At 40.9% G+C, this 23,792-nt stretch overlaps 1 protein-coding gene across 3 annotated transcripts in view; it reads right to left on the bottom strand.

Moving 5' to 3' along the window:
- The window catches only part of FAM13A (family with sequence similarity 13 member A), a 127,685-nt gene extending 104,727 nt beyond the window's left edge, over positions 1-22,958 (bottom strand). For all 3 annotated transcript variants that reach the window (XM_084286695.1, XM_084286696.1, XM_084286697.1), the window contains exons 1-4: positions 22,888-22,958; positions 20,286-20,475; positions 17,368-17,577; positions 7,172-7,352 (exon numbers count right to left, since the gene is read on the bottom strand). In XM_084286695.1, coding sequence (XP_084142821.1) covers positions 7,172-7,352; positions 17,368-17,577; positions 20,286-20,475; positions 22,888-22,914 — 608 coding nt within the window. In that variant the 5' untranslated portion in view covers positions 22,915-22,958. The remainder of the gene's footprint in view (positions 1-7,171; positions 7,353-17,367; positions 17,578-20,285; positions 20,476-22,887) is intronic.
- Positions 22,959-23,792: the final 834 nt, after the last annotated feature.

The raw sequence follows: 23,792 nt of genomic DNA, 5'->3' as shown, positions 1-23,792 counted from the left end.
AAGTAGTGCATCTCGTTATGAACTCCCAGTGCTGCTCAACCCCACCCTGTCTAAGATGAAGAATGCACACTGCCATTTCCTTAAGTGTCTTTGCAGCCATAGCCTGGGTGGAATGACAGCACCATAATCCTAACTTAAAACACAATGAGGGCTGTACGCTGTCTTGTCTGACTGCTACTTTTCCTGCTGGTACGGCACTGTTTATAAAGGAGCACCACAAAGTAAACTTACCAATCTTCTAGGGGATCCTAGAAGAAATAAAGGGTCTCAGAAGCCAGAGAACATTACAGTTTGTTTGTTTGGTTGGTTGGTTGTTGTTGTTTCTCCAGCCCTTGCAAAATGTTTTCCTTAGTACCTCAGGTGCCCACAAGCCCCTCAACTGCACAACTGAATATTCTGAGAGTAGGGTTGCAGTAGTTTTAAGAGATTACAATGTCTGTCAGTCTGCTCTGTCCCTCCAGATAAATGTTACTGTGTCTGTAACAGATGTGAGCTCAGGTCCACAGCTTAGCCCTGTACTTTAATCAGGTAAGGTAACAGCTGATGAAAGCAATTTGTCTTAACAGACTGGACTACAAACTGGTACAGCTGAAAACAGGCAGGTATTCACATCTGCTGACTCTTCTGCAAGATCAGAAGCTAACAGGCGGCTAAAGACACGGCAACACTGAGTTGAGGGAGGTGTTCATTTCAGTGTGCATGAGTCATTTACAGGCTCTGCATCATTTACAAACTTACGTCTCACCAGTTCAAAGCAAATGCAAGGTCATATGTCACTACTGAGAATTTGCAGAAGTGTCCTCGTTTCCGAGACACTGGAAAATCCCACCAGGCACCTAACTAATTATCTTTTGCAATCTGTTCCAGATTACGGTCTGTAACATCAGATTTAGGAGCCTAAATCAACTCAGTAATTCCACCTCTGTCTACGATACTTGCAGGAAACGTGTAAGGCAAAATGCAGGTAGAGCAGGTAATGCGAAGCAGTTAAGAGTGATGACGCTGCACAGACTTGATTATTGGCTTATTTCATGTTTAAAGCCTTTCGCTCCATGAAGAGCTTCGTTTTTCATCAGGAAATTACAGTCACAGTAGGCAGCTTGGAAACTGTAGTAAAAGTAGGCCTTCTTTTCTCCAGACTAGACAACCAAAGTGTCCTCAGCCTTTCCTCATAGGACATGCCTTCCCAGCCCTCTTATCAAGTTTGTTGCCTGAAAGATACTTGTCAGAGTTAACACGTTTTGGATCAGACCCTAGTTATGTTTCTAAATTCCTCCAGCACTTTCAGCTAGTTCAAATACTGATCTTCCTTTCCTAATCTTCTGCTGGGTAACAAGTGCCAGTCTTAACAGCTGCCACATTCCACTGAAAAAACAAAGCTAAAACATGCAAAGTTTTCTATATAAAACTTAGGAAAATTTTTGGATAGCCTTCAGGATGACAAGTTTCATCTAACCACATGCAACTACTGATACTAATTTGAGAGTGCACCACCACTAACTAGAAATTTCCATTGATTTACTGGCGAGACAGGATGCTGCCCTTGACTGTCTCAATTTATAAAGAAATACATTGTTTACTCCTTTTAAGTAGTAAATAAGGATCAATGACCTCCTTCTTAGCCAATAGTGGAAAATTACAAGTATGATAGTGAAGGGGACATGAAATAAGGCAGGCAGCAAGTCTCAGCTGTAGCAATAATAATGATGAAATGGGAAGGGGAAACTGTTACCCGTTATTTAAAATAATGATGTGCTAAGCTTACATCTTCAGTGCCTCACAACAGCATGATCATAACATTCTTATCTTTTTTAAGGAGCTTGATTTTTTTTGCAGTTTTGCAGAATACTAAGAATTTCTTGCTGGTTCTGATTTCCCTCACTAAACCAGAACAAAATTTCAGTTTTAGTCATAAGAGGACAGGGCAGAGTACATTCTGTAGTCATGAATTTCTATTTATGAAACTCAAAAGAGGGTGGGGTTTTAGGTTCCAAAGTCAAATGAGTTCAAGCTATCGTTTCATTGTACAATTTTTCAAAAACAAGCAAACAAAATATATATAAAAATGTAAAGATGAGTGAAGATATATCACTACTAACTAAGCACTCAATTCAGAGATGCTAAAATAAATTCCTCATTAGCCTCACTCAACACAAAATTTTGATGAGTTATTTGGCTTTACCTGCCTGGCTTCCCTTTCAGTTCTACCAACAAGCAAATAAAATCCACCTTGCTGCAAGGTTCATGCCTGATCCACCGTTACTCAATCACAGATACAGCTGCATCAGTGTTTTTAAATACAGAAAGAGGAATTCAGTGGTTTGCGGTAGTGGAAATTTGGCCTTATTCATCAGTGGATAAAGCCTTAATCAACAACACGATGCAGAGCTTGATTTATTCTTATGCTTGCCCTTGGCATCACAGCTACATCACCTGCTTCTCCAAGCCAGCTCCCAGCTGAGAAACACTAAGAAACCTGTTGTTTACATTGGAGCTTGTTCCCTAGTGGCACAAGGGAGATTGGTGGCTCTGAGCAATAACAATCAGACTTGCGCCAGGCCAGAAAGCTGTTTGTTGTGGAAAACACCTGCAAGAAGTACACAAAAAAGCCAGGTAGATGTAGAAAGCTCTTCCCTCAGATTTTCTCCTCACAAAAGACCCTGTAGGAGAAAAGAAGGTAAGTTTTCTGTCATCAAAGCAGAGTAACTTGTCCTATATTCCTACTGCCGCTAAAAGCAATGCTGGTGGATGCACTGTAGGCAGCACATTTGAGTTGAATCACTTGGAAGGAACATTCACTTTGCTGTTAGCTACCTTGGAGAAAGAAGCACCCCCAAAGCACAGCTGTTCCCTGCATTTTCCCTCTGCTGCAGTTCCAGAATCTGTGCTTTGTGCCCCTTCTTCCTTGCTAACCATGGCAATGGGACTGGGAGGATAACCAAGCAGGTTAACTCTGCAAGAAAGTGTTTAGGGGAAAGCCCCTCATTACTAAAGCTTCTTCTCCCTTTGGATCCCAAATCAACAAAACTCTCAGGCCTTTATGTACTCATCCAGCTAGAACTGCTGGATAAAAAACAGCATCATTTTAACCAGACACTTGCTTCTGCCAGCCTCTTTTGGAGTGATGGAACAAACCTTCACAACACACTTCATTTCTGTTAGAATAAAACACAGTTGTATTAGTGAGGACTTAAATCACCTTTCCCAGATTAGCCTGGTAACAGAAAAGCCAACTATTTATGTTCCTCCGTGCTTGTTGTCTACCAAGGGCTGTATTTCTCTGTGTGCTTGACCTTTGGCTTCCATCACAGTAGGTCTGAACAAATCTGAATTGGAAGAAAACAATGCACTGAATCTCAAATCATCATATTTTCCTTTTTTGAACTGTTTGACCTTGCCCTTTATGTTTTCTCACATATCTTACACCGCACTTCATTACAAGGACTGCAGATAGTCATTTTTTCCCCTCTTCTATTCATTATAAATACAGAAAACATGAGATAACCTTTCATTAACCTTTAATTAGAAGAGAACCAGTTTGGTTTATCACACAGCAAGGATGCAGAAGTAACGGATAAGATAAAAAGTAATAAGTGTTGAAAGTTTGGGAAATTAGAATAATCACTGAGACATGATATAGAGAAGTGGAATGAGATGAAGGGAATTAAAATGAAGTCTAAATGTCTGCAGAGGTGCTCAATAGGGAGATTTATTCAATTGTAAAACAGCTTCAGTTACCAAGTAGGAAATAGTATGTCCAAATAGTTAAAATGACACTAAAAAATACCTTGTAGAAAGCAATCTTTCACTATCAGCAGATAAACTTTATTCTTTCTGACCCTGAGCATTAGCTACATAGACATTGATTTTGGATGTGTGAGCTACTGACAGAAAAATATCAGGTCTTCCTACGTTAACAGAGGAATTGCTGACAAGCTGGCTGCTAAGCCTTGTTTCCTTGTCCCAGCAAAACACCCCATACACTGCTCTGAACAAAGAATGCAAACTGAAAGGAATGTTTGCTTCAACCACCGGCTGATATTTAATTTCTGCAGCTAGTTTCTCCAGGAGCTGCCTGTAGTCAGCGGTAAGACAGCCCTTGCCAAGGCAGACTTCAGACAGCCTTGCTCTGGAGCTCTGGACTGCATTCAGAAGATCTCTCTCTGGCTGACTGATTAACCAGCTGGCTAAGACCAATGCCAAAAGTTGGGTGCTGTGAGTTCTTTCTTCCTCCTGTCAAATCTTTGTTGAGTTGATCAGTTTCATCAACTTAAGAATGCATTCATTAACAGAGGGAAAAAAACAGTATTTCAATTGTTGCTCACAATGGTGTCTAGACCATTATCCTGAATTACTCTGAACAGATAAGATCTGATGAAATCCACAGCTGGATTACCAGATAGTGAAGCTTAGTTTAAACAAAAATCTACATCCACTCACTCCAAAATATTCGTCTCTTGTAGAAATGCATTACCTATTTGTTAAGTGTCAAGTCTTGCTTTCATTGCCTCTTTTGCTGCACAAGCATTTTGATGTGTGTCACAGCTGCAGGGCTGGCTGCACACATATTCACAAGAGCTCTTGTATCTTCAGTGAACTCTGCCTTTCTCAATCCTCTGTGATGGAATGATTCTTCTCCTCCTATACATAGATCCTATACCTTACAGAAACTGTTAAATCTTTCCTATGCTACCTTATGAGCAGAAATAAGTTGAAGAAACAATTATGGTGCTCTTCGGAAGTATGATTTGGTTTTATCTTGGAAGGCCAATTGCATTTTCAAACTGCAACTCTCTGCATTCTACACCGAAAGGTATGCAGAGCTGATTTTCAAAACTTTTCTGAATCAAGTGATGAGGAGGCTAAAATTATTCATATGTCCACTTGGGAGTTTAAATCAGTGATTTAGGCATTAGATTTAAGAACAAATAGACTATATGAGAAAAACTAAGTCCACTAATACATTTATACAGAAACTCTCAAACTTTAAAACCTCACCATGTAAATAACAGTGCCCACAGAAATATGATCTTTAAAAACTGGTTTGTTTCTTCTTGTCAGAAATCTGCAGCACTGTGTTTCTACTAACTCTCATACTTGTATATTCCTGTACATACTTTGGTCTTTTGAGTTTTCTTTCTTTTGGAGAGGAAGATTTTTTTTTGCTTCATAATATGCTTTATGGTTTTCTACTAAGATAGTAAATGCTTTAATGTTTGTATCCTGATGCAATCACCTTCATCCTCTATGAGCAACTACCTTAAGAAGAGGTGGAAGTGTAGACACAAGGACAAGCTTTGGTATGAACATCTCACCTCTGCAGGTTCTCCCTCTTATCAATGGATAAAGATGTGTTCCTTTAAAAAGAGAACAAGCTACATCTAGCTTAGGTATGTGGAATTAGCTCAGTATATTACATTTACAGAATTGGCAGGGATGGAAGGGACCTCTGAAGATCATCTAGTCCAACCCCCTGCCAAGCAGGATCACCTAGAGCACACTGCATAGGATACAGCACATTGTGGAGGATGACAATGAACCTTCTGTTTTCTCCCTCTTTAAAGAAGCCTATTTCTGGAGGCTACGGAGGAAGCTTAGGGAGATAGTCTTGTTAGGCAATTAATCTAATCTAAGTCTCATTAGGCAATGCAGCATCATTCTTGAACAAATTTTTGCAAGGGTCAGTACAAATCAGACATTTGCTACAAGGACCATACTCCTCTTTTTTGCAGGTATCATGCATCTTTCAAGACTGATGACCAAACTAAACTCCTTACGTGTCCCCCATGTCTTAGGTCTTGGATGCCAGCCAGCAGTTGTATTACAGACAAGGCCAGGACAAAGATGCTAATGGCAGACTACCTCATTGCAGTGACTCAACAGGAACAATCTTGTTCGAGGGCATTCTCACACTTGGAAGTAATTCTTCCCAATACTGCTGCTAGATCCACTAGCATGAATGGCATGTTATCTTTATCAAAGGTTTAAGGAACTTAGCTCCATGAAAGAAACTAGTAAAACTAGTGAATATAGTTGAGAAGTCTCAAAAGGCCAATGGAACCTTATAAACTCCAGACCAGTTTCACAATATACCAGAATGATAAAGAATCCAGAATCATCATCATCTTGAGATCAGACATCAGATCACAAGAGCAAATCTGCAGAGAGTATGTAGTACCATCTAGAAATCATACAGCAGCTGACTGCTGCATGAGTCCTTTTTTCTCCCAGGTACCCTTTCTCAAATCTTTCTGCAGAGAAGCATCCACATTATTTGATGGCAAAGGAAGAATGTTGCATGAGCACAAGTCTCCTTGCTCTTATACAATCTGCTGTCAACACAGCAATAGAAAACTGACCAACTGTTTAGCAACACTGCAAAAGAAGACAGGAGAGCAACTCAACACCCTGTCATCGTTTTGGCTGGGACAGACTTCTTCATACAAGCTCATACAATGCTGTGTTTTGGATTTTTTTCTGAAAATAGTGGTGATAATACACTGATGTTTCTGGTTGTTGCAGAGAATTATTTGCATAGAGCCAAAGACTTTTTTGCTTCTTGTGCTGCCCTGCCAGAGGGGAAGTTAGCAGTGTGTGGGAATGTGGGAGGGGACACAGCCAGGACAGGTGATCCAGGCTGACCTGATACCAGGAGGTATTCCATACCATGCAACATACCATACTCAGCAATAAAAGCTGGGGTAAAGAAGGAAGAAGGGGGAGATGTCCAGAGTGGTGGTGGTTGTCTTCCCAAGATACCATTATGTGTGATGAGCCCTGCTTTCTTGGATGTGGTTGAGTATCTGCCTGCTGATGGGAAGGAGTGAATGAATTGTTTTGCTTTGTTTGTGCACACAGCTTTTGCTTTACTTAGTAACCTGTCTTCATCTCACCCTATGAGTTCTCATGCTTTTACCTTTCCAATTTTCACCCCGTCCCATCTGGGAAGAGGGAGTGAGTGGCTGTGCGGCACTTAGCTGCCTACCGGGACTACACCACAATGCCCCCAATAAGCGCAAACAATGCCTTAGTACTAAAAATTAATAAGAAGCCCCAGTCATTGCCCCTGCTTGATCATTCTGACCAGATAGGGTTCTCAGCTATATTTTCAGTCATTTGCTCTATAACGCTTTTTATCAAGATAAGAGGAAAAGTAAAAGCCCCAACTTACTGAAAGCAATTCGGTCCAAACACAGTGGCAAGATTGCAGAGATTCATCCTGTTCTCTACATGATGTTCAGCAACCTTTATCAGGAACTGGCACAGATACTTCAGCAGGCAGTAATGAGCTTCAGGCAGTTCTTTAAGGAGTTCTTTTAAGTTACTTTCCTTCTGTATGTCATTTCTAGCATCTAGGAAAAACAAAAAGAGAAAAAACATACACATGTATATATGTGTGTGTGTGGTTTTCTACATTGCTGCCGATTTACGTAATGGGTGAGCAAACAATGGGATATAAAACGTAGTCTCATTTCTGTTCTGAGATCAACCCCCTCAAATTTCCTCAGTGCACCTATACCTTCCTCCTGAGGCTTATTACGGCCACCACTGGCGCTGTTTCATGCCTACCTTTACAATATACTGTTTTCCTCAGCAGAAGCAGCAGTGGATAAAGCTAGCAGCATTAGAGCATGTTTATTCCCAACTTTGCACAATTACATTTCTGCATGTTATTATCTCTGCTTCCCAAGCCCTATCTCTTACTTTGTTTTTTAGTTTCCCTGCCCATGATAAACTTCGAAAAGAATAAAGCAAGAATGGTAAAAGAAGGGGGCTCCTGAAATGCAGTGTTGTTAGAATAACAATAGTGCAGTACCTTCAGCAGGTACATTTTATGAAAAGCTCAATTTTGTAGTGCTTTGACACAACAACACACATACTATGACAACTCACAATGACAACTCCATACTAAGTCTTTGATAAGGAGTCTTGCTTAAGGAAAAAAGGGTGTTTAGGGAACTGTTACATTCCATAAGGAGCCCAGATTTGGCCTAATGTTAGAGAATAGCCTTGTAATACTGTACAATCTTCTAGAATTTAAGTATGGATAAAAGCCTGACATTAATCAGTTCAGTACAGGAAAGCAGGACTAAAGCCAACTTCCTTTCATGCTGTACTCTTTTTTTTAAGAAAAAAAAAAAAAAAAAGCAAAAATTGCATTAACTTCAGAGATGCTGTGCTTATACAGACTCAGGCAGTGAACACAAGCTTGGCCTCACACACAGTTTCTACTTCATTTTGTTTTGCTTCTGGAATTGAACTGAAAAACCACAAAATTTTTTGCTCCCTTTCTCCACATGATTGCTCCCCTTCACCACTTTCCAAAAAGCGATTTGTACCAACCAAAATGTTAGTTTTGCATTTTATTAAAGTAAAATTTTGAAAAAAAAAATCATAATTCCCCTTCCTTTATGTCAAAACATGCCTTAACACTTGTAAGCACTCATTTCTACCCTCCTCCAAAACACAATTTTATTGTAACTCTCATATACAGTTACTGGGTTTTTGTACAACCACATTTTTAGACAGAAGTCAGGCACTAAATGTTTTCCTTACCAATCTAATTACAAGCAGTGTCCATTAGCAGGACTGCATTTCTAACAGTTTTATTGTTATGATCAGCCTTATGAGTTGATGGTTTCAGGGTTGTAAAGCTGTCATGTAATTGTTTTTTTCTTAGAGAAGGACACGAAGGTTTATTGCTTGACAAAGCCAAAGTGACCTTACATTAAGTTCTTACCCTCTGTGTTCTCTGCAAAAGACTGCCTTGTCCCAAAGTAGCTGCTGGCTTATCATGGGAATAAAGACATCCTGTCCATTCTTAGGGTAACAAAGAATTTTTTCCTTCAGAGGACATTACGATCCTCAGCAAGTAGTTTTACCCAGCACTCAGTCAAAACCAAACTGGCCACAAAAATGAAACTGTCTGGTAGGCTAGACTCAACAGGTAGTGGTCAGTGGCCCAAAGCCTACTTGGAGCCAGTAATGAGCAGAGTGCCCCAGGGGTCACTACTGGGTCCAGCCCTGTTTAACATCTTCATCAACGATCTGGATGATGAGGTAGAGTGCACCCTCAGTAAATATGAGGATCGCATGAAACTGGGAGGAGTGGCTGACTCACCAGAAGAGAGGGCACCTTGACGGGCTGGACAGGTAGGCGGACAAAAACCTTGTGAAGTTCAACAAGGAGAAGTGCAGAGTCCTGAACCTGGGAAGGAACAACTCTAGACACCAGTATATGCTGGGGACCACCCAGCTATAAAGCAGCTCTGCAGAAATGTATACACCACGTTGAACACGAGTCGGCAGCATGCCCTTACTGTTAAGAAGGCCAATAGTATTCTTAGCTGTATTATGCAAAAGTATCACCAGAAGGTCAAGATAGGTGATCCTTTCCCTTTACTCAGCACTGGTGAGGCTACACCTGGAGTGCTGTGTCCAGTTCTGGGCCCCCCAGTACAAGAGACATATGGACATACTGGAAAAAGTCCAACGGAGGGCCACCAGGATGATCAAGGGACTAGAGCACTTCTCCTATGACAAAAGGCTGAGAGCATTAGGACTGTACAGCCTGGAGAAAAGGAGGCTCAGAGAGGAGCCTCCTCATGTGTATAAATACCTGAAGGGAAGATGCAATGAAGACAGAGCCATATTTTCAGTGCTTCCCGGTGATGGGACAAGAGGCAATTGACACAAATAGGAACACAAGAGGTTCTGCCTGGACATCAGGAAGCACTTGTGCTGTGCAGATGACAGTGCGCTGAAACAGGTTGCCCAGAGAGGTTGTTGAGTCCCTATCCCTGGAGATCTTCAACAGCCACCTGGACATGGTCCTGGGCAACCTGATTCAGGTGTTTCTGCTTGAGCAGAGGGTTGGGCAAAATGGCCTGCAGAGGTCCCTTCCAATCTCAGCCATTCTGTGAAAAATTCTAAATCTTCAAGACTTGTCTATAGTCAATAATATGCAATAAACGAGGCTGGGTCTGAAACTGTTCAGCAACTAGCTGCTGCCTGTTGTACATCCTCCTGGTACCATGCAGAGAAGACTGGCAGGAAAATATCCCATGCCTTGCCTTGCCAGCACAAAGACTTTGAAGAAAAGGACATTTTACACTGCCCCAACACTTTTGCTTTGAAAAGGCTGTGAACATAGTGCAAGGCATGTATAAGTATGTTTCACAATTTTCATCTTCATTTTTACTTTTGATTTCCCAGAAATATTCCAGGGCTGGATTGCACAGTATTCTAGGTATAGCATCCTTTAGAAAGAGGTTAGCTGTGTAAATTACCAATCTGTATAAAAATATCTGAAAGTGATCCCCAAAATTCATGATTTCTCTTTTACAACCAGATATTTTTGTGGCTAATAAACAGGACTTATCGTGCATATCATTTGGGAAGCAAATTAATTTCTATATGTATGCACTTGTCACTTCATAGAGGCACATCCGAGATTTCATCTGCTACTAGGCTTCAGTTTCCTGCCTTACATGACATGCAGTAAAAGGCGAGAAAAGTCTTTGGAAGTTTTATACTCACAGAATGCTAATTTTTATCTCTCTGTTTTGATACCACATACTTAATAAGAATTACTTCATGAGAGCAGGCCAAAGTTTAAAATGCCAGTTAAATTATAGAACCAGACATTTCAACTAAGTGATTAACTATATTCTTTTCTGCTGCAGCTAAGAAATTATCTCCATCAAAGAAAGCAAGTATCAAATATGCATGAAGGAAATATGCAAAAATCTCACTTGCTTATTTATGGCAAGAGTTTCTTTGAAAAATATTTTGAGAAATATAGAGAAAAAAATATCATGACTTCATTACAATGAATCAGCTTGGTAAGAGTAGGAAATCTGACTTGTTCTTATTTCTGCAGCAAAATTTCACAATGCCTCTAGAAGTCTATGTTAAGTTGAATAACAATAAGGAATTTAATGGATTTGTATTTTCACTGATGAACCGGAATGGACAGTCCCTGACTTGATTACTAATTATCTTTTCATGAAGCTCAAAGAAAACCAAACCAAAACTAATTTCCCCATAGAGAGAACACTGAATTTCACCTTGTAACATACTTCTATTTGAAAAACAAAACAACTGCACAGTGTTTTTTGTTTTGTTTTGTTTTGTTTTGTTTTAACTATGAATTGTTTGCAGTTATGATAAGGAATGGCAAAGCCCCCACTCAGGAAAAAAAGCAAAAAACATCTCCTACTACCACCTCCCCATCACCTAATTAGGGAATGCCCCTGAGAACTAATTGCCTTTCTGAACCTCCCACTGGGGCATTTGACTGACAGGTGCTTTTCCATTTACTGAAGGATTTTCCATCCTTTTAAAACCAGAAAGATGCTAATAACCTCCACAAAATATTTTGAAGACAGATTTGCCCTGACTACACATAAAGCTAGTGGCCTCATGATACCAACTGTATTTAGTGGGTCTGATGTCCCTGGTCATTAAACACGATTTAGTACATGGTGTGGACCAGAGATGCTTATTTCTGGACACAACAAAACCTTTGTTCCCTCCTCAGTACTATCTTAGTATCAGGTGTGTTCTGCTTTCACTTCTGTCCTTTTAGGAACACAGACAGATATCAGACCATAAGGCCTTCAGAAACTACACTAATTGAATGTCACAGAACCACTGAACAGCAGGAGACAGAAAACCCATTCACTGAGCCGTGAAATTCTTTGCCCTGCTGAAAGGGGAACAAGAAAATCTCTCTCTATCTCCCCCTTTTCCAGTGAAAAGGCAAGGGAAGGATATTGAACCTTCCTCCCAATGCAATTCAAAAATCAACAAATTTGTTAATTATCCTGCTGCTGAGACTTGAGCTTTATTTTTAAAAGCTACTAATTACCGTTATACTGAATTCAGAGAGTAATGTGCATGTACAGTGTAACATGCACTTTGCACATTTTGTGGGACGAATGGAAATTAGCTTCCATTCAAGTAAATCAGTTTTTCAACTTATTGGAGAGCCCAAATATTTGTGCGTCATGACAGATGATTTCCTGTAGTGCTCTTCCTTCTTTTGTCCACCTGCTAGACAATATTCCAATTTGTCTCAAAATCAATCATAAAAGTTTACTCAGCTGGTAGTGACCATCAGGGAAACATTAAGGTACCAGAGCTGTTTACACTACCATACAGACAAGCATCAAGTGTATCAAAGCCCTAAGCTTATGTAGTTGCCTAATTTTGCAAGGTACAAGATGTCCTGTGGAAGTAAGACTACCAAGAGCATTCTTACTTATTAAATTAGATTACAGAGTGCAGCATGAAGCTAAGCATATGCTGCAGTGCCTTGAGATGAGACAAATGAGCTTGTCAATAATAGAAACAGCAGAGTGCCAGTCTTTCAAAGGCAATTCAGAAACCTATATTTAAATCATATTTAATATTATAACTATGTATTTAAATCACATAGAAGTACCCCCAGCTACCAAAACACTTGTTACTTTCAAGCACAGTACTTTCCTTGGCATATCGAGCTTTTGCTAGGGAATTGCTGCTGAGGGGCAGAAGTCAAGGAGGCAACTGAAAACAGCAGGCACTCTCTAAAAATGTTAATTAAGTAGAAACAGGAGCCTCAACAGTGTAGGAGGCACAGACAAGTTTGCAAGCGTGTTTTCAGTCTCGCTTAATTTCAGTATACACCCACAGATCACAAGAGGGACATAGGATGAACCATTGGAAAATATTTCTGTACATATTGAATTTCTTTGACACACTCCTGGCACGATCTAGCTCTCCAATCAATCCCTCTTCATGCTACTCCTTCTCCTTACAGAGCATGCTGTCTGAACATCACCAAAGGTACAGATGCCAGCAGACAGGTGCGTGTAACTTGTTCATTTCCCAAATGGTCTGACCCCAAACAACTCCAGCCTACAAGCACTGAAACTCTATCAGCATGGCGCCGTGCCCTAGCTAATTACCTCTGCTGTGAGGCAAGGAAGAGAGTCTAGGGCTCAGCGTCATGTTATCACGTCTGCATAGCTTTCAGCTGCCTTGCATACTACCAGCCTGGAGGGCAGACAGAAGAGCTTGCATCTGTCTGTAGCTATCAACGTGCCTCTAGAAGTCAATCTCTGGCACAGAGGCAGCAGGCTGTACGCTGCAGTCGCCACTACACTGTGTTTGCTAGGCTAGGCTGCTGAAGGAATCAAAGTGTTTCTTTCTTCCTGCACAATCACCAGGAAGTGGGACTCCAGCCTCTGCCAGGAAGTGATTTACTTCAGACAAGGCTCTGCCCCAGACGAAAAAAAATAAAAAAAAAATTACACCTTGCTGCCATCAGAAGCAGAAATGCAGGAAGTCCTTGCCACGAGAAGGTTGTCATCGCAATTCAACTTGAGACCCTTTGCTCTCTGTCATTAAAGCACTTCACAGAGCTGTATTTACCCTCCGTCACTATACTGGGAACAGTTGTCCTGTTACTTCTTTTGCAGCTCTGCTGAGTGTTGCCATCTGCACAAGAAAGCTGGTTCCAAATGTTTTCAGTGTACAGCAAGTCTCTTCAGCACGTAGAAAACAGAAGTGTCATGTGTTGTTCCAAACCAGAATAGCATCAAAATGACAATAAAAGCTAACAGGGAAAGGTTAAAGACATGCCACTATAGCCTGGAGAGCCACAGACAACTAGTGAATCTGATTTATTCCAGTTATTGCAGTTACAGTGGTTAAAGAGTCAGCTCTCATTTGTTCATTTTCACACCCACTATTCAGGTTGAAGTTTGACCTCTAAAATCCCCCAACACAATTTGTATTTTTGGTCCTGCCTGTTCATGTAGCTCAAGCAGCTGATGGCTACCAAGTGTTCCCTAAAATGACTCGTTGATCCGGGAGGGAGCACATCCTTCCCTTCCACCACCTCCCATCCTTCTCCCTGAGCTTTCAGAGCTGTTCACTAGCACTACACAAAACCTTGTCAGCTGTAACAGTTTGTGAGGGGAGGGGTGTGAGAGACAGAACTCTCATCTAGCTGCTACATACTGAAAAATGCAAATTTTTCAGTGATCAAATAGCATTCAACTTAATTAGACTCAGTGCCAAAGGAAGACAGGAGCCTACATTTCACTATGCCCCTTCTGGAGAAGGAATGCAACAAAGAAGAAAAAGAAAAAAAAATCACATAATGGAAAAACTTTCTGCATGCTAAAAAGGATAACAGCAATCTGCCTTGCTAAAAGCAAGTGACCTGTGAAAGGGGTAAGAGCTGTGCATACAGAGCTTGTTCTCAGTATGTACAAATGTCTTAAGAGCCAGTGATTGGGTTAAAAAAGTTAAGAAATGAAAAGCCAGAAGGAATAAACAAGCTCAAACGGATCTCTGTACAGGAGCTACTGATTACTTCCAAATGAGGTTTCTGAAAGAAGTATCTTTCAGTCATCCTGTTCTCCAGCAAAACTGCAGGCACAGAGCAGATTGTAGTGGACATTTTTGACCCCAGGACCCCCTGCAAAAAGCAATGTTCATATTTGTCAGGCACTCTGAGAAGACCAGTCAACACAAAGATCACTACCAGTGTGTCTCTATCCTGTACTTGCTACACGTCTCCGACAACGCCATTTACAGATGGAGACCCTTCTCAACTCCCACTGCCACTGTCCTTCTCCAAGGGTAGAGAGGAAAGGAAAGGTCAGGATGCAGCAGACTGCCCATAGGATACGTTACGTGATGTTTTCTGGAACTGCATAGTCTTGGAATTACTCTGAATATTTATATAATCAGCATTGCGTCAGGATTTAGCAGCAGCATGCACATTTCACACTGTTGTTGCACAGGCTTCTGATAGCATGCCAAACCAGCTGTGTGGACTTCCTGAACTACCAACGTATCACATTTCTCTTTTCCAATAGAGGGCAGATCATTTACTCTTTGGTTTGGTAATGTGGACTATACCCTGCTTTAAAAAGGATTACAATCTCAGGTAGGATTTTCAGTCCAGCTATTTTTAACTGGGGGGATCACTCCCTAACATTTTTTATATGACGGAAAGTAACTGTGTATTATTTTCAGGCCACACTTTTAGCTGATTTAAAATATTCTGATACCAATCGCTGAAAATATTCCAAAGGAATTCTAAACTGATTACAAAAAAATCAAAACAAAACAAAAACAGAAAACAAAAACAAAACAAAACAACAACAAAAAACACATTTCCCATGCAAAGCTTCAACAGAGGGGAATACAGAGGTTGTAACAGAGCTTGTAACTGCCTTCACTGTAGACATAGAGTGAAGTGGCTCCAGATTCAAAGGTATTTTTTAATAACCTGTTGGCTCAGAAACACCTTGACCTACTTTCTTCATAGTTTACAAAAAGAACACCCAGGCATGCTTGCTGTTGGTACCATTTTGCAACAAATACCCTTGCACATACTTTGATAAGTGAATAGATAATTCCTCCAATCGTGCACAGTTGGTTGATCATTTAACTGTAAACACAGGCCCATCGACCACTGCAACTAATCTGAACCCTATGAAAGTAATCAGTACCTTTCAGAGCAATTTATGATACATTTTCCAGTGCATGAAAAAAACCAGCAATTCAGTTTTCTGCAAACTTCACCAAAACCTTCCCCTTGCCATAACAGCTAACCCTAATAAAAAAATATAATGGAACTAGAACTAGAGGTTATTGTACAATACATGCAAACTTAACTGTAAAGGTACATCACAGCTAAACATACTTCTGGAGAACCGGGTTTGTGATTTACACCAGTAACTTTTATTTGAAACAGCAAGTCTGCTAAGTATGGATATGTATCTCATTTCCATAGAAATCACTGGGGAATTTTGTATTTCCTGTGGGAAGCAAGAATGAATGAGACTTTCCACAAACAGCACAGTTCACAAAGTACATCAATAGTTTCTGGCACAATACAGTGATATGACCTTTGTGGGGACAGGGATGCAGAATAGGGAACATGCAACTTATACAAAAAATCCACTTAAAGTGATTTAAGTGAAGGAACATAATTAAATGCATCTCATGAGTCAGACATGGATAAATCTAAGAGATCCAAAAGAAAGCACAGCTATGACCAAAAAATAAAAATAAAAAAGGGACTTTCTAAAACAACAGCACCTTCCTACCCAGCACTTCCTGAACCCTGTCCTTGGGCCCCAGACAACTTTACTAAATAATATTTTACAGAGAAAGGTATTGTACACAGCCCACATACAATCTGATTATTACTTTATTGACTGCACTTAGGGAAAGGCAGAGTTCTTCTCCAGCATACCCTTAAGAGTCTATAGAGCCACAGACAGGAAAGGAAGACGTGGTTGTGTTCTTCCTGCTCCAGGCAATAACTAAACTTCATCTCCACTGCAGGCCAAAAAAAGTGGGAGGGAAACCTGAGGACAACAGTGTGAAACCTTTGCACTGTCTTCCACTGGGGATCTGTTCAGAGGGTGTTCCTCCACATCATTCCTCCTCTACATGTGTCCTATTTGCCTGCTTTACTGGAAAGAGTGTATCTTGAGTAACATGTACCCACTCACTTCTCAGCTTCTTAGGAAGATGGCAAGAAGAGGCATCAACTGCCTGCAGCAAAAGAACTCCCACTGACCCAGATGGTCCAGGAACAGGGCCAACCACCATCTAGTCTGCATAACAGTATGGACTAATACTGATGGATTAGATCAACAAATCATTTAGGCAAACAGTCGTGCAAGTTTCAACTTTCTAAAGCTGAAATGATGTTCTTCCTTACAGATTATCTACTACTTAAAGGTTAAAAAAAAAAAAAAATCTTCCAGGTTCTGTGTTATGATTGGTAAAGTTAAAGTCTGTTGCTTGTTTGTAAGTAAGTAACTGGCTTGTTTCTGATGGTCAATCACATCACTTAGTGAGAAGTGGAAATTTAGACAATATATGATTTGGGGCTCAGAGGATAATAAATGTGATTGGCAGATGAGGTTGTTATAAAATTTCAGAGTCCATTAGAATGAAATTCCAAGTACTCACTCTAGCAAAATGGAAGCAAACCTGTGTCCTAGAGAGACTGCAGTTATTGTCTTCAAGCTTGCTCTAACAAACCAATTGATAATTTCACTTTATATTTTGCAGATATAACAGGACTGGAAAAGCATAAATAGTCCAGATTTTACCAAAAATGCAATAAACAGTTTTCTCTCTCTTCTAACGCCATTGTGATTTCTGCCAAGACTAAGAATTGCACATCTGGGAGACGCCTGGGAGCAGATGATTAAAGCTAAAGTCAAAGGAAATACAGAACAAAGTATGTAAGCTAAGAAACAGAGAATATTGCTTATGATGTCTGCATAAAATTCTCCTGAAAGAAAGCACACTGAAGGATGGAAATTTTTACCTCTCACTTACCCTGGTAAAGCTGAATGAACTTGGGCTGTAAGGCAGAGCTGATAATCCCATCTGGCAACTCTCTCAAAAATAATTTCAGAAGACTGGCTGCCGAGTACACATCGCCATCTTTAACTAGCTCCACCTCTTCTCCACGCTCGTACTGCAGACGCAACTGTTCCACCATTTTCATGCTGCCGTTTACCCTGAAGAGACCTTCTTGGGCCATACCTATAATTATGTATTACACATGAGGATGGTCTGAACTAAGACACTACTAATATAATAAAACAGATATTCTATTGTGAATGATACACTACCATCAATACAAAGGAGGACAATTAGTACTATGCAGTTTAAAAAGATCTTATTTTTCCCCTAGAAACTCCAATGGTCAAGTATTGGGTTATGATAACTTAATAAATACTGCTGACTAGATCTTGAGGCCTGGGATACTCTATGAAAACCCACAACACCCTTTGGCATTGCTGTAACATGCAAATATCTCACACCATGCAGAAATCAATTGAGATGGCTGCTTTTTGCATCAGTACACTTCAACTGAGAAGAATCCAGGTTCTACAGACCTTTCAAAATTGTTTCACAGCAGCAGTAACTCTATAATAAGCACCACAGCTTCACAATAGCAGAAAATCTCTAAGATCAAATGCATATTTTGGACAGCACGAGGCCCAAAGTATTTCACTATGAAAATAAAAATTATCAATCATTTCAGGCCAGACAACCCACACCCAGTGAAGGTTTCCATGGAGGAAGTGAGATGAATCATATTGTATCAAGCATCACTTTTTAGGCATATGCTGAGATTCAAAAACTTTAGGAAAACATGTGCCTAAAGCTCAACTCTGTAAATTAATTTTTCACTAAAACATTTTCACAAGAACTCTGCTTTTTCTGATACAGTGGCTATAGACCTGCTTATTCTTCTTTAGGAGCATAACACTAAGATGATTGAAATATAAGATATATGGTTTTCATTAGTTCAGTGTGGTCATTGCTAAGCAGGAGCCTGACAGAACACTGCCAGTTCAAGAAATCAATATTGCTGCAGCAGACCTTGTAAGGAAAAGCAATCTCTTTTATGGGACCAGCAAACAAACTGATCTAGTAAGAAAAAAAATGGACAGACTTTCAAACACTTAAGCTTTTTACTTGACTAATGTAAGATACAGTTTACAGATCTTGTATTCCTGTATTCGCAACAAAACACTCCAATGTGACACGCTGTACTGCCATCTGGGGGACAACAGGAAACACCACATCTCAGTAATTCTGCAGCATAAATTGAACAGAGCCCCCATCCAGATAAAATGTCCTTTGTTTTTTCCCAAACAGTCATTTATAGAAATAAATACAGGCTAGAACCCACTTGGATCAGTAATCAAATATTTCTAAATTCAGTATAGGAAAACTTGGTTTCACCTATCAATTTGAAAATAAGCAGTTTAATACAAACTTCGTTCAAGAATGTAGCTACCCAAAAGTTGGCTCAGCTTTTTCAAATGGGTAGTCAATTCCCTGTGAGCTGGAAGAGAGCCTTTGAAATGGCTTGACTTAAAAAGGCCTACGGTGCCTATTACTGCATCTTTGCAAAACAGGAGACATACTGAACAAACAGTAAACATGCTTGGCAGAACACGATGCCTCCTAAGAGTTTGTGTTCATACCTGGGGCTCTGTTTAAAATGTTTTCATGGTTAACATCACCATTGTTTCACAAAACAAACTGTGGGTGAGAACAGAACAACCATTTCAAGAATTTCCCACGTAAGAGGGCATATTTGAGATCTTCCTTGCAGTCTTGAGAAAGAGAATGGATTATATGCTTATCAAGACTGGATAATCACCTTGGCATTTAGAAGACCAACTAATCTTGCTGCAGAGTAGAGGACTTGGCTTGTTCAGTTCATATTTGGGAAACACTTGTGTGGGATGCAGACCTTTTTATGGAAGGCAGAGTATAGCCCACAACTTGCAATCAAGAGAGTTTGTCAACTTTGGTTTTGATTAAACCTGAATGATGCAAGATCTCTTCCCATCCTTGCTTTTTTACTGTTCTAGCAGACTACTTTAAAGCAAGGTGAAGTAGATCAAGCAAAACGCTACTGTGGAATATAGGTAGGATTATGTTTTAAATTTCCACTGTACCTTAATCTAAGCTAACTTTCATGCTGTGTTTGCATCTACCAGCTTCTAAGGGTCTATCAAGACACAGACATGGAATCTTAAGACTCTGTAATGGGATTATCATTACTGAGCAGCTAAAAGAAAGACCTTAGGGTAAAAACAGATGCAGCTTCTTACAAGATGAAATTGCCGCCATGAAATCTTTTCCAGGGCAGAACAACTGCTACAGGATACATGTGTGCACCAACAGTGCTCTAGATTTCTAGATGTATTTCATCAACAGGGAATGAAGTCCCATGAAATGAATGCAAACAAAGGCTAAGAATTTGACACCTACCTCCCCGAGGGGGTTCAAAATAACTGAAATCTAACTGAAAACCTGCAAGAACATGTATTCCCATTCAGTAATGTATTCTCATGGGATTTGTATGTGCACATGAATATCTCTATATAGATATTTATGTCTTCTCACTGTCAGAAACTGTGAAATAGTCGAATGTTTTGCAACTAGAAAATGACACAAAGCTTCAAAATGAAATACGCTTTGTTTATAAAACTGAACAGCTTACTAATGAGCATGTGGTGTTTCATAACACTGTAGTTTATAAACATCCCATTAAATAGTAAATTCAGTACCAGAGATGGAAAAAAAGAAACAAATCACACAGTAATATTCGCTGCATGTGGTTAGCACCACAGTCCTATTCAGGACAAAAAATAAATAAATAATAATAATCTTTTCCCTTTGAAGAGCCTTACATATAGAGGCAAAAGTAATTTCATTAAGCTTACCGTGCTGGGTCAGGTACTCAACTATATTCCACACAACTATTGGGATGCCATTCTTGCTTAGTCCCTGCTGCTGGAGCTCCAGAAGACTCACACCAAACACCTTTGGACGGGTTGTGTCCTTCTGCTTGTTCAGTGGAAGTGAGGCTATCTTCTTCATGTCCTCCTTCAATCTCACAGCCGATTTACTTTGCTTAAAGAAGCACAGGAAAAATGTGCATTAGTCTTGTTTGCTGCAGAAGGTTGCATGGTTACAACATGAGCATATCCATCAAAATTGGCTTTTATGTTCCAGAATAAGATTTTGGTCTTACTTCCTTTTAATTCATAGGAAAGTCACTGTGAAGTAGAAAAATGTAACTGAGAGAAAAAAAAAAAAAGAAAAAGAAAAAGAAAAAGAAGAGTGTATATCTGGAAAAGAGTCTAAGTAGCATATAATTAGGATAAAGGAGAAAGATACTTTTGTATGCAAGCTTGTTACTAGAGTAAGAAGTAATTTTGACTCACAGGAGGGTGCTTTTGTAACTCATGCAGTTCAGTTTCAACAAAAATCAACCAAACACATGAAAAATCCCAATACAACATAATCAGTTCAGGGTGTATCCAGAATGCCTGTCAGTCTCTGAGGGTTCTCTAGGGAAGGTTCACTGCATCTTTCTTCTAAATGCTACTCCCTGAGGATTCATTTTGGCCACTGCCAGCTGAGATGGACCCTTACAAAAGATTTTATGGTATGTTTCGTATCTACTAAGTCTGCAGTTTAAGTACAGAGATTTCAAAGTTAGCAGGGAGGAGGTAATCGAATCACATCCAATATGTGGGGAAAGGACCAGACCAGCTTCAAATGCAAACATCCCATAGCTTCTTCTGGAGGCACAATATACATCTGGAAGACATTCTCACAAGTTTTGAACTGCAGTGGCAGAAAAAACATGAGACAATATTCAATAAGACCCGAGGGAATCACATAATTTAGGATTAATTTTGGAATGCTGAAATCTAAATAATCATATGGTATTATCGGTTTGGAAAGACAGCCAAAGGCAGAACAACATAACCCACCAGAGTTGTGACTTCCATACATACCTAAGCATCATTTCTCTAACACAGACAAGCAGAATAGAACTCAGTAAACCTCACTCAAGAGGAAATAAGTATTTCTACTGATGTTTCTGATGTTTTCCCCATGTTGCTGACATCAGTTCCCCATGTTGCTGGAACAGTGGGCCACTGATACCACAGAGTTCAGTCTATTAGGTTAAGAAGTCACCACTAGTGCAATGCATAAAAATCAATATATTCCTACAATGTTTTAGTAAAAAATAGGCAGTAGAAACCTTAAAAAAATTACAATATTCTTTATACTTAACACAAGAAACTGCTCAGACTCTTGCCTGGGTCTTGGCGCTTGACTGCATAAGGACAAGGTGTACAGCTTTTTTTTTTTTAAACAAATACTTAAAACTTCTTTGTTGATGACATGATATTCTTGCTGCAGTTTGTAATGAACCTAAAAATCTGAACAGGGTTGCTATTATGCCTGACTGTACATCCAGATATAATATATATGACAGTTCATTTCTTCTACTCTGCTGTACCTTTCCCATTAAAAATATATTCCTGGAGTACACGTGGGTTCTATAGTTCCAGGTACTATGCAACACTTATCTGATCTTTATGAAACACATTACTTGTATAAATATGTTTTTTATTTGTGAAACATCATTACAATATATAAATAAAACCAGCGCTAACAGTGAACACCTTTTTAATTCTTTACAGCAAACACCACATGTGTAAATTACTGAACTGTAATTTGACCGACTTGTTAAAGCACCTCGTCACGTATCTCTTTTTAAAAAGAGATGTTTCCATTGAGGGTTAAATGGGCAATATACGATTTTCACTTCAGGTGGATACATGCCAAAGAAAAAGCTACATAACTTGGGTTCAGTTCACAAGACAGCAAAAAGCCTGAGCAGTTTACAGGCAGCCGTGGTGCTTAGGGAACTTTTTGCTTAGAACAGGCCTCCAGTTACCCCCACAAAAAGTCTTGCTCAAGCGAAGAGCTCCGGCCTGTTGCCATTTTAGCGCTCAAAACACAGAGCTGAAATTCCTTGCTCAAACTCATAATTTACATCTGCAAGACAACCGAGAGACGTTTCCCGCGCCTGCAGGAACAGAGGGGTAAATTGTTAGACTCCTTTTGGGATCTGGCAGGGATATGTTAACCAAGGAGAAAAATTTAAGGGCAGTTATTTCAGATACATGCTGAATCAAAATCAAAGCGCCGCCTCGAAACCGCTCTGAGCATTCACTGTTAGGCGACTTTCGGCAAGGAAGACTTGATGCTACAAGAGGAAAAGTTGTAAAAGAATGTAACTGACTGTAACTGACGGCAGAAACTTACAAAAGCAGCCCTCACAGCACAAAAGCAGCCCGGGACGGCGCGTTTGCAGCTCACCCAGCCCAGTTTTACAGGCGGCCACCCCCCCCCGCGACTGCTCCCGTTCTCCCCGTCCCGGCCGCGATCCGCAGCCTCTCCCTGTCCCCGTCCCCGTCCCCGTCCCCGTCCCCATCCCCGTCCCAGGGCTGCCCCACTCACGCAGATGGCCAGCGCCCCGGCCCCCATGCTGCCTGCCCGCCGGCCGGGCCCGGCTCCCGCAGCCCGCCCGCCTCCGCTGGGCCCGGCAGCCCCCTCCGAGCCGCCGGCCCGCCCCGCCGGCCCGCCCCTGCCTCTGCCCCCGCAGCCCGGGGGGGAGCAGCGCCTGCCCCCTGCTCCTCACGCTGCTGCATGCCCCCCCAGAGAGCAGCCGAAGGGGTCTTGGGCTTTTTTTTTTTTTTTTAGGGGGCTCCCCCGGCTTGGCTGCCACCCCTCCGTCGCCCCCGGTTGAGCGGGGAGCAGTGTGGGGAGAGGCGAGGCTCAGCGCGTTTTGGTGCCTCAAAATCCACTTTGTGGAGTGGAAGGAAAAGCAGCGGGGCCCTTAGGGAGTGTGTGCGGTGTGTAGGTCACGACTGCTTGTGGTCCTCACACACCGACAGGTTAACAGAGCCGACCAGCGTGACGTGAAGTCTGTGCAGGACGCATACTCCTTTGCCACGATGTGAAGTCAGCCTTGCAAAATATACTCCTTTGCCAAGGAAGAATCCAGTGCTATAACCAGCACTCTGCTTGTTAGTGCCAGTGCTACGTGGTACAATATTGGGCCTCAACGTAAAAAAATGTGGAATGCTGGACTTAATCATCACCCCACCCCACCCACGTATGCCCCTCAACCCCCTGGTTTTCCATCTAGGGATATAGCAGTGAAACGAGAGAAAGATTAAGGCAAAAAGGGGTGGAAAAAACCCACAGTGCTTGCGACTGCCAGCAGTCACATCATACAAAGAGTCCACGTGCCAGCAGCAGGAAGAAGAATTAATTCCCCAGCGTCCCACCCCGTCTCACCTCAGGCTGGAAGCAGGACTGGTACTAGAAATGTAAAGAAAAGCATGAAAGCATGTTTCAAA

Source organism: Netta rufina (assembly GCF_964035555.1).
Source record: "Netta rufina genome assembly, chromosome: 4".
In the NCBI taxonomy this organism is placed as follows: Eukaryota; Metazoa; Chordata; class Aves; order Anseriformes; family Anatidae; genus Netta; species Netta rufina.
The sequence above is the reverse complement of the archived record's forward strand: the minus strand, read 5'-3'. Positions and strand labels throughout refer to the sequence as shown.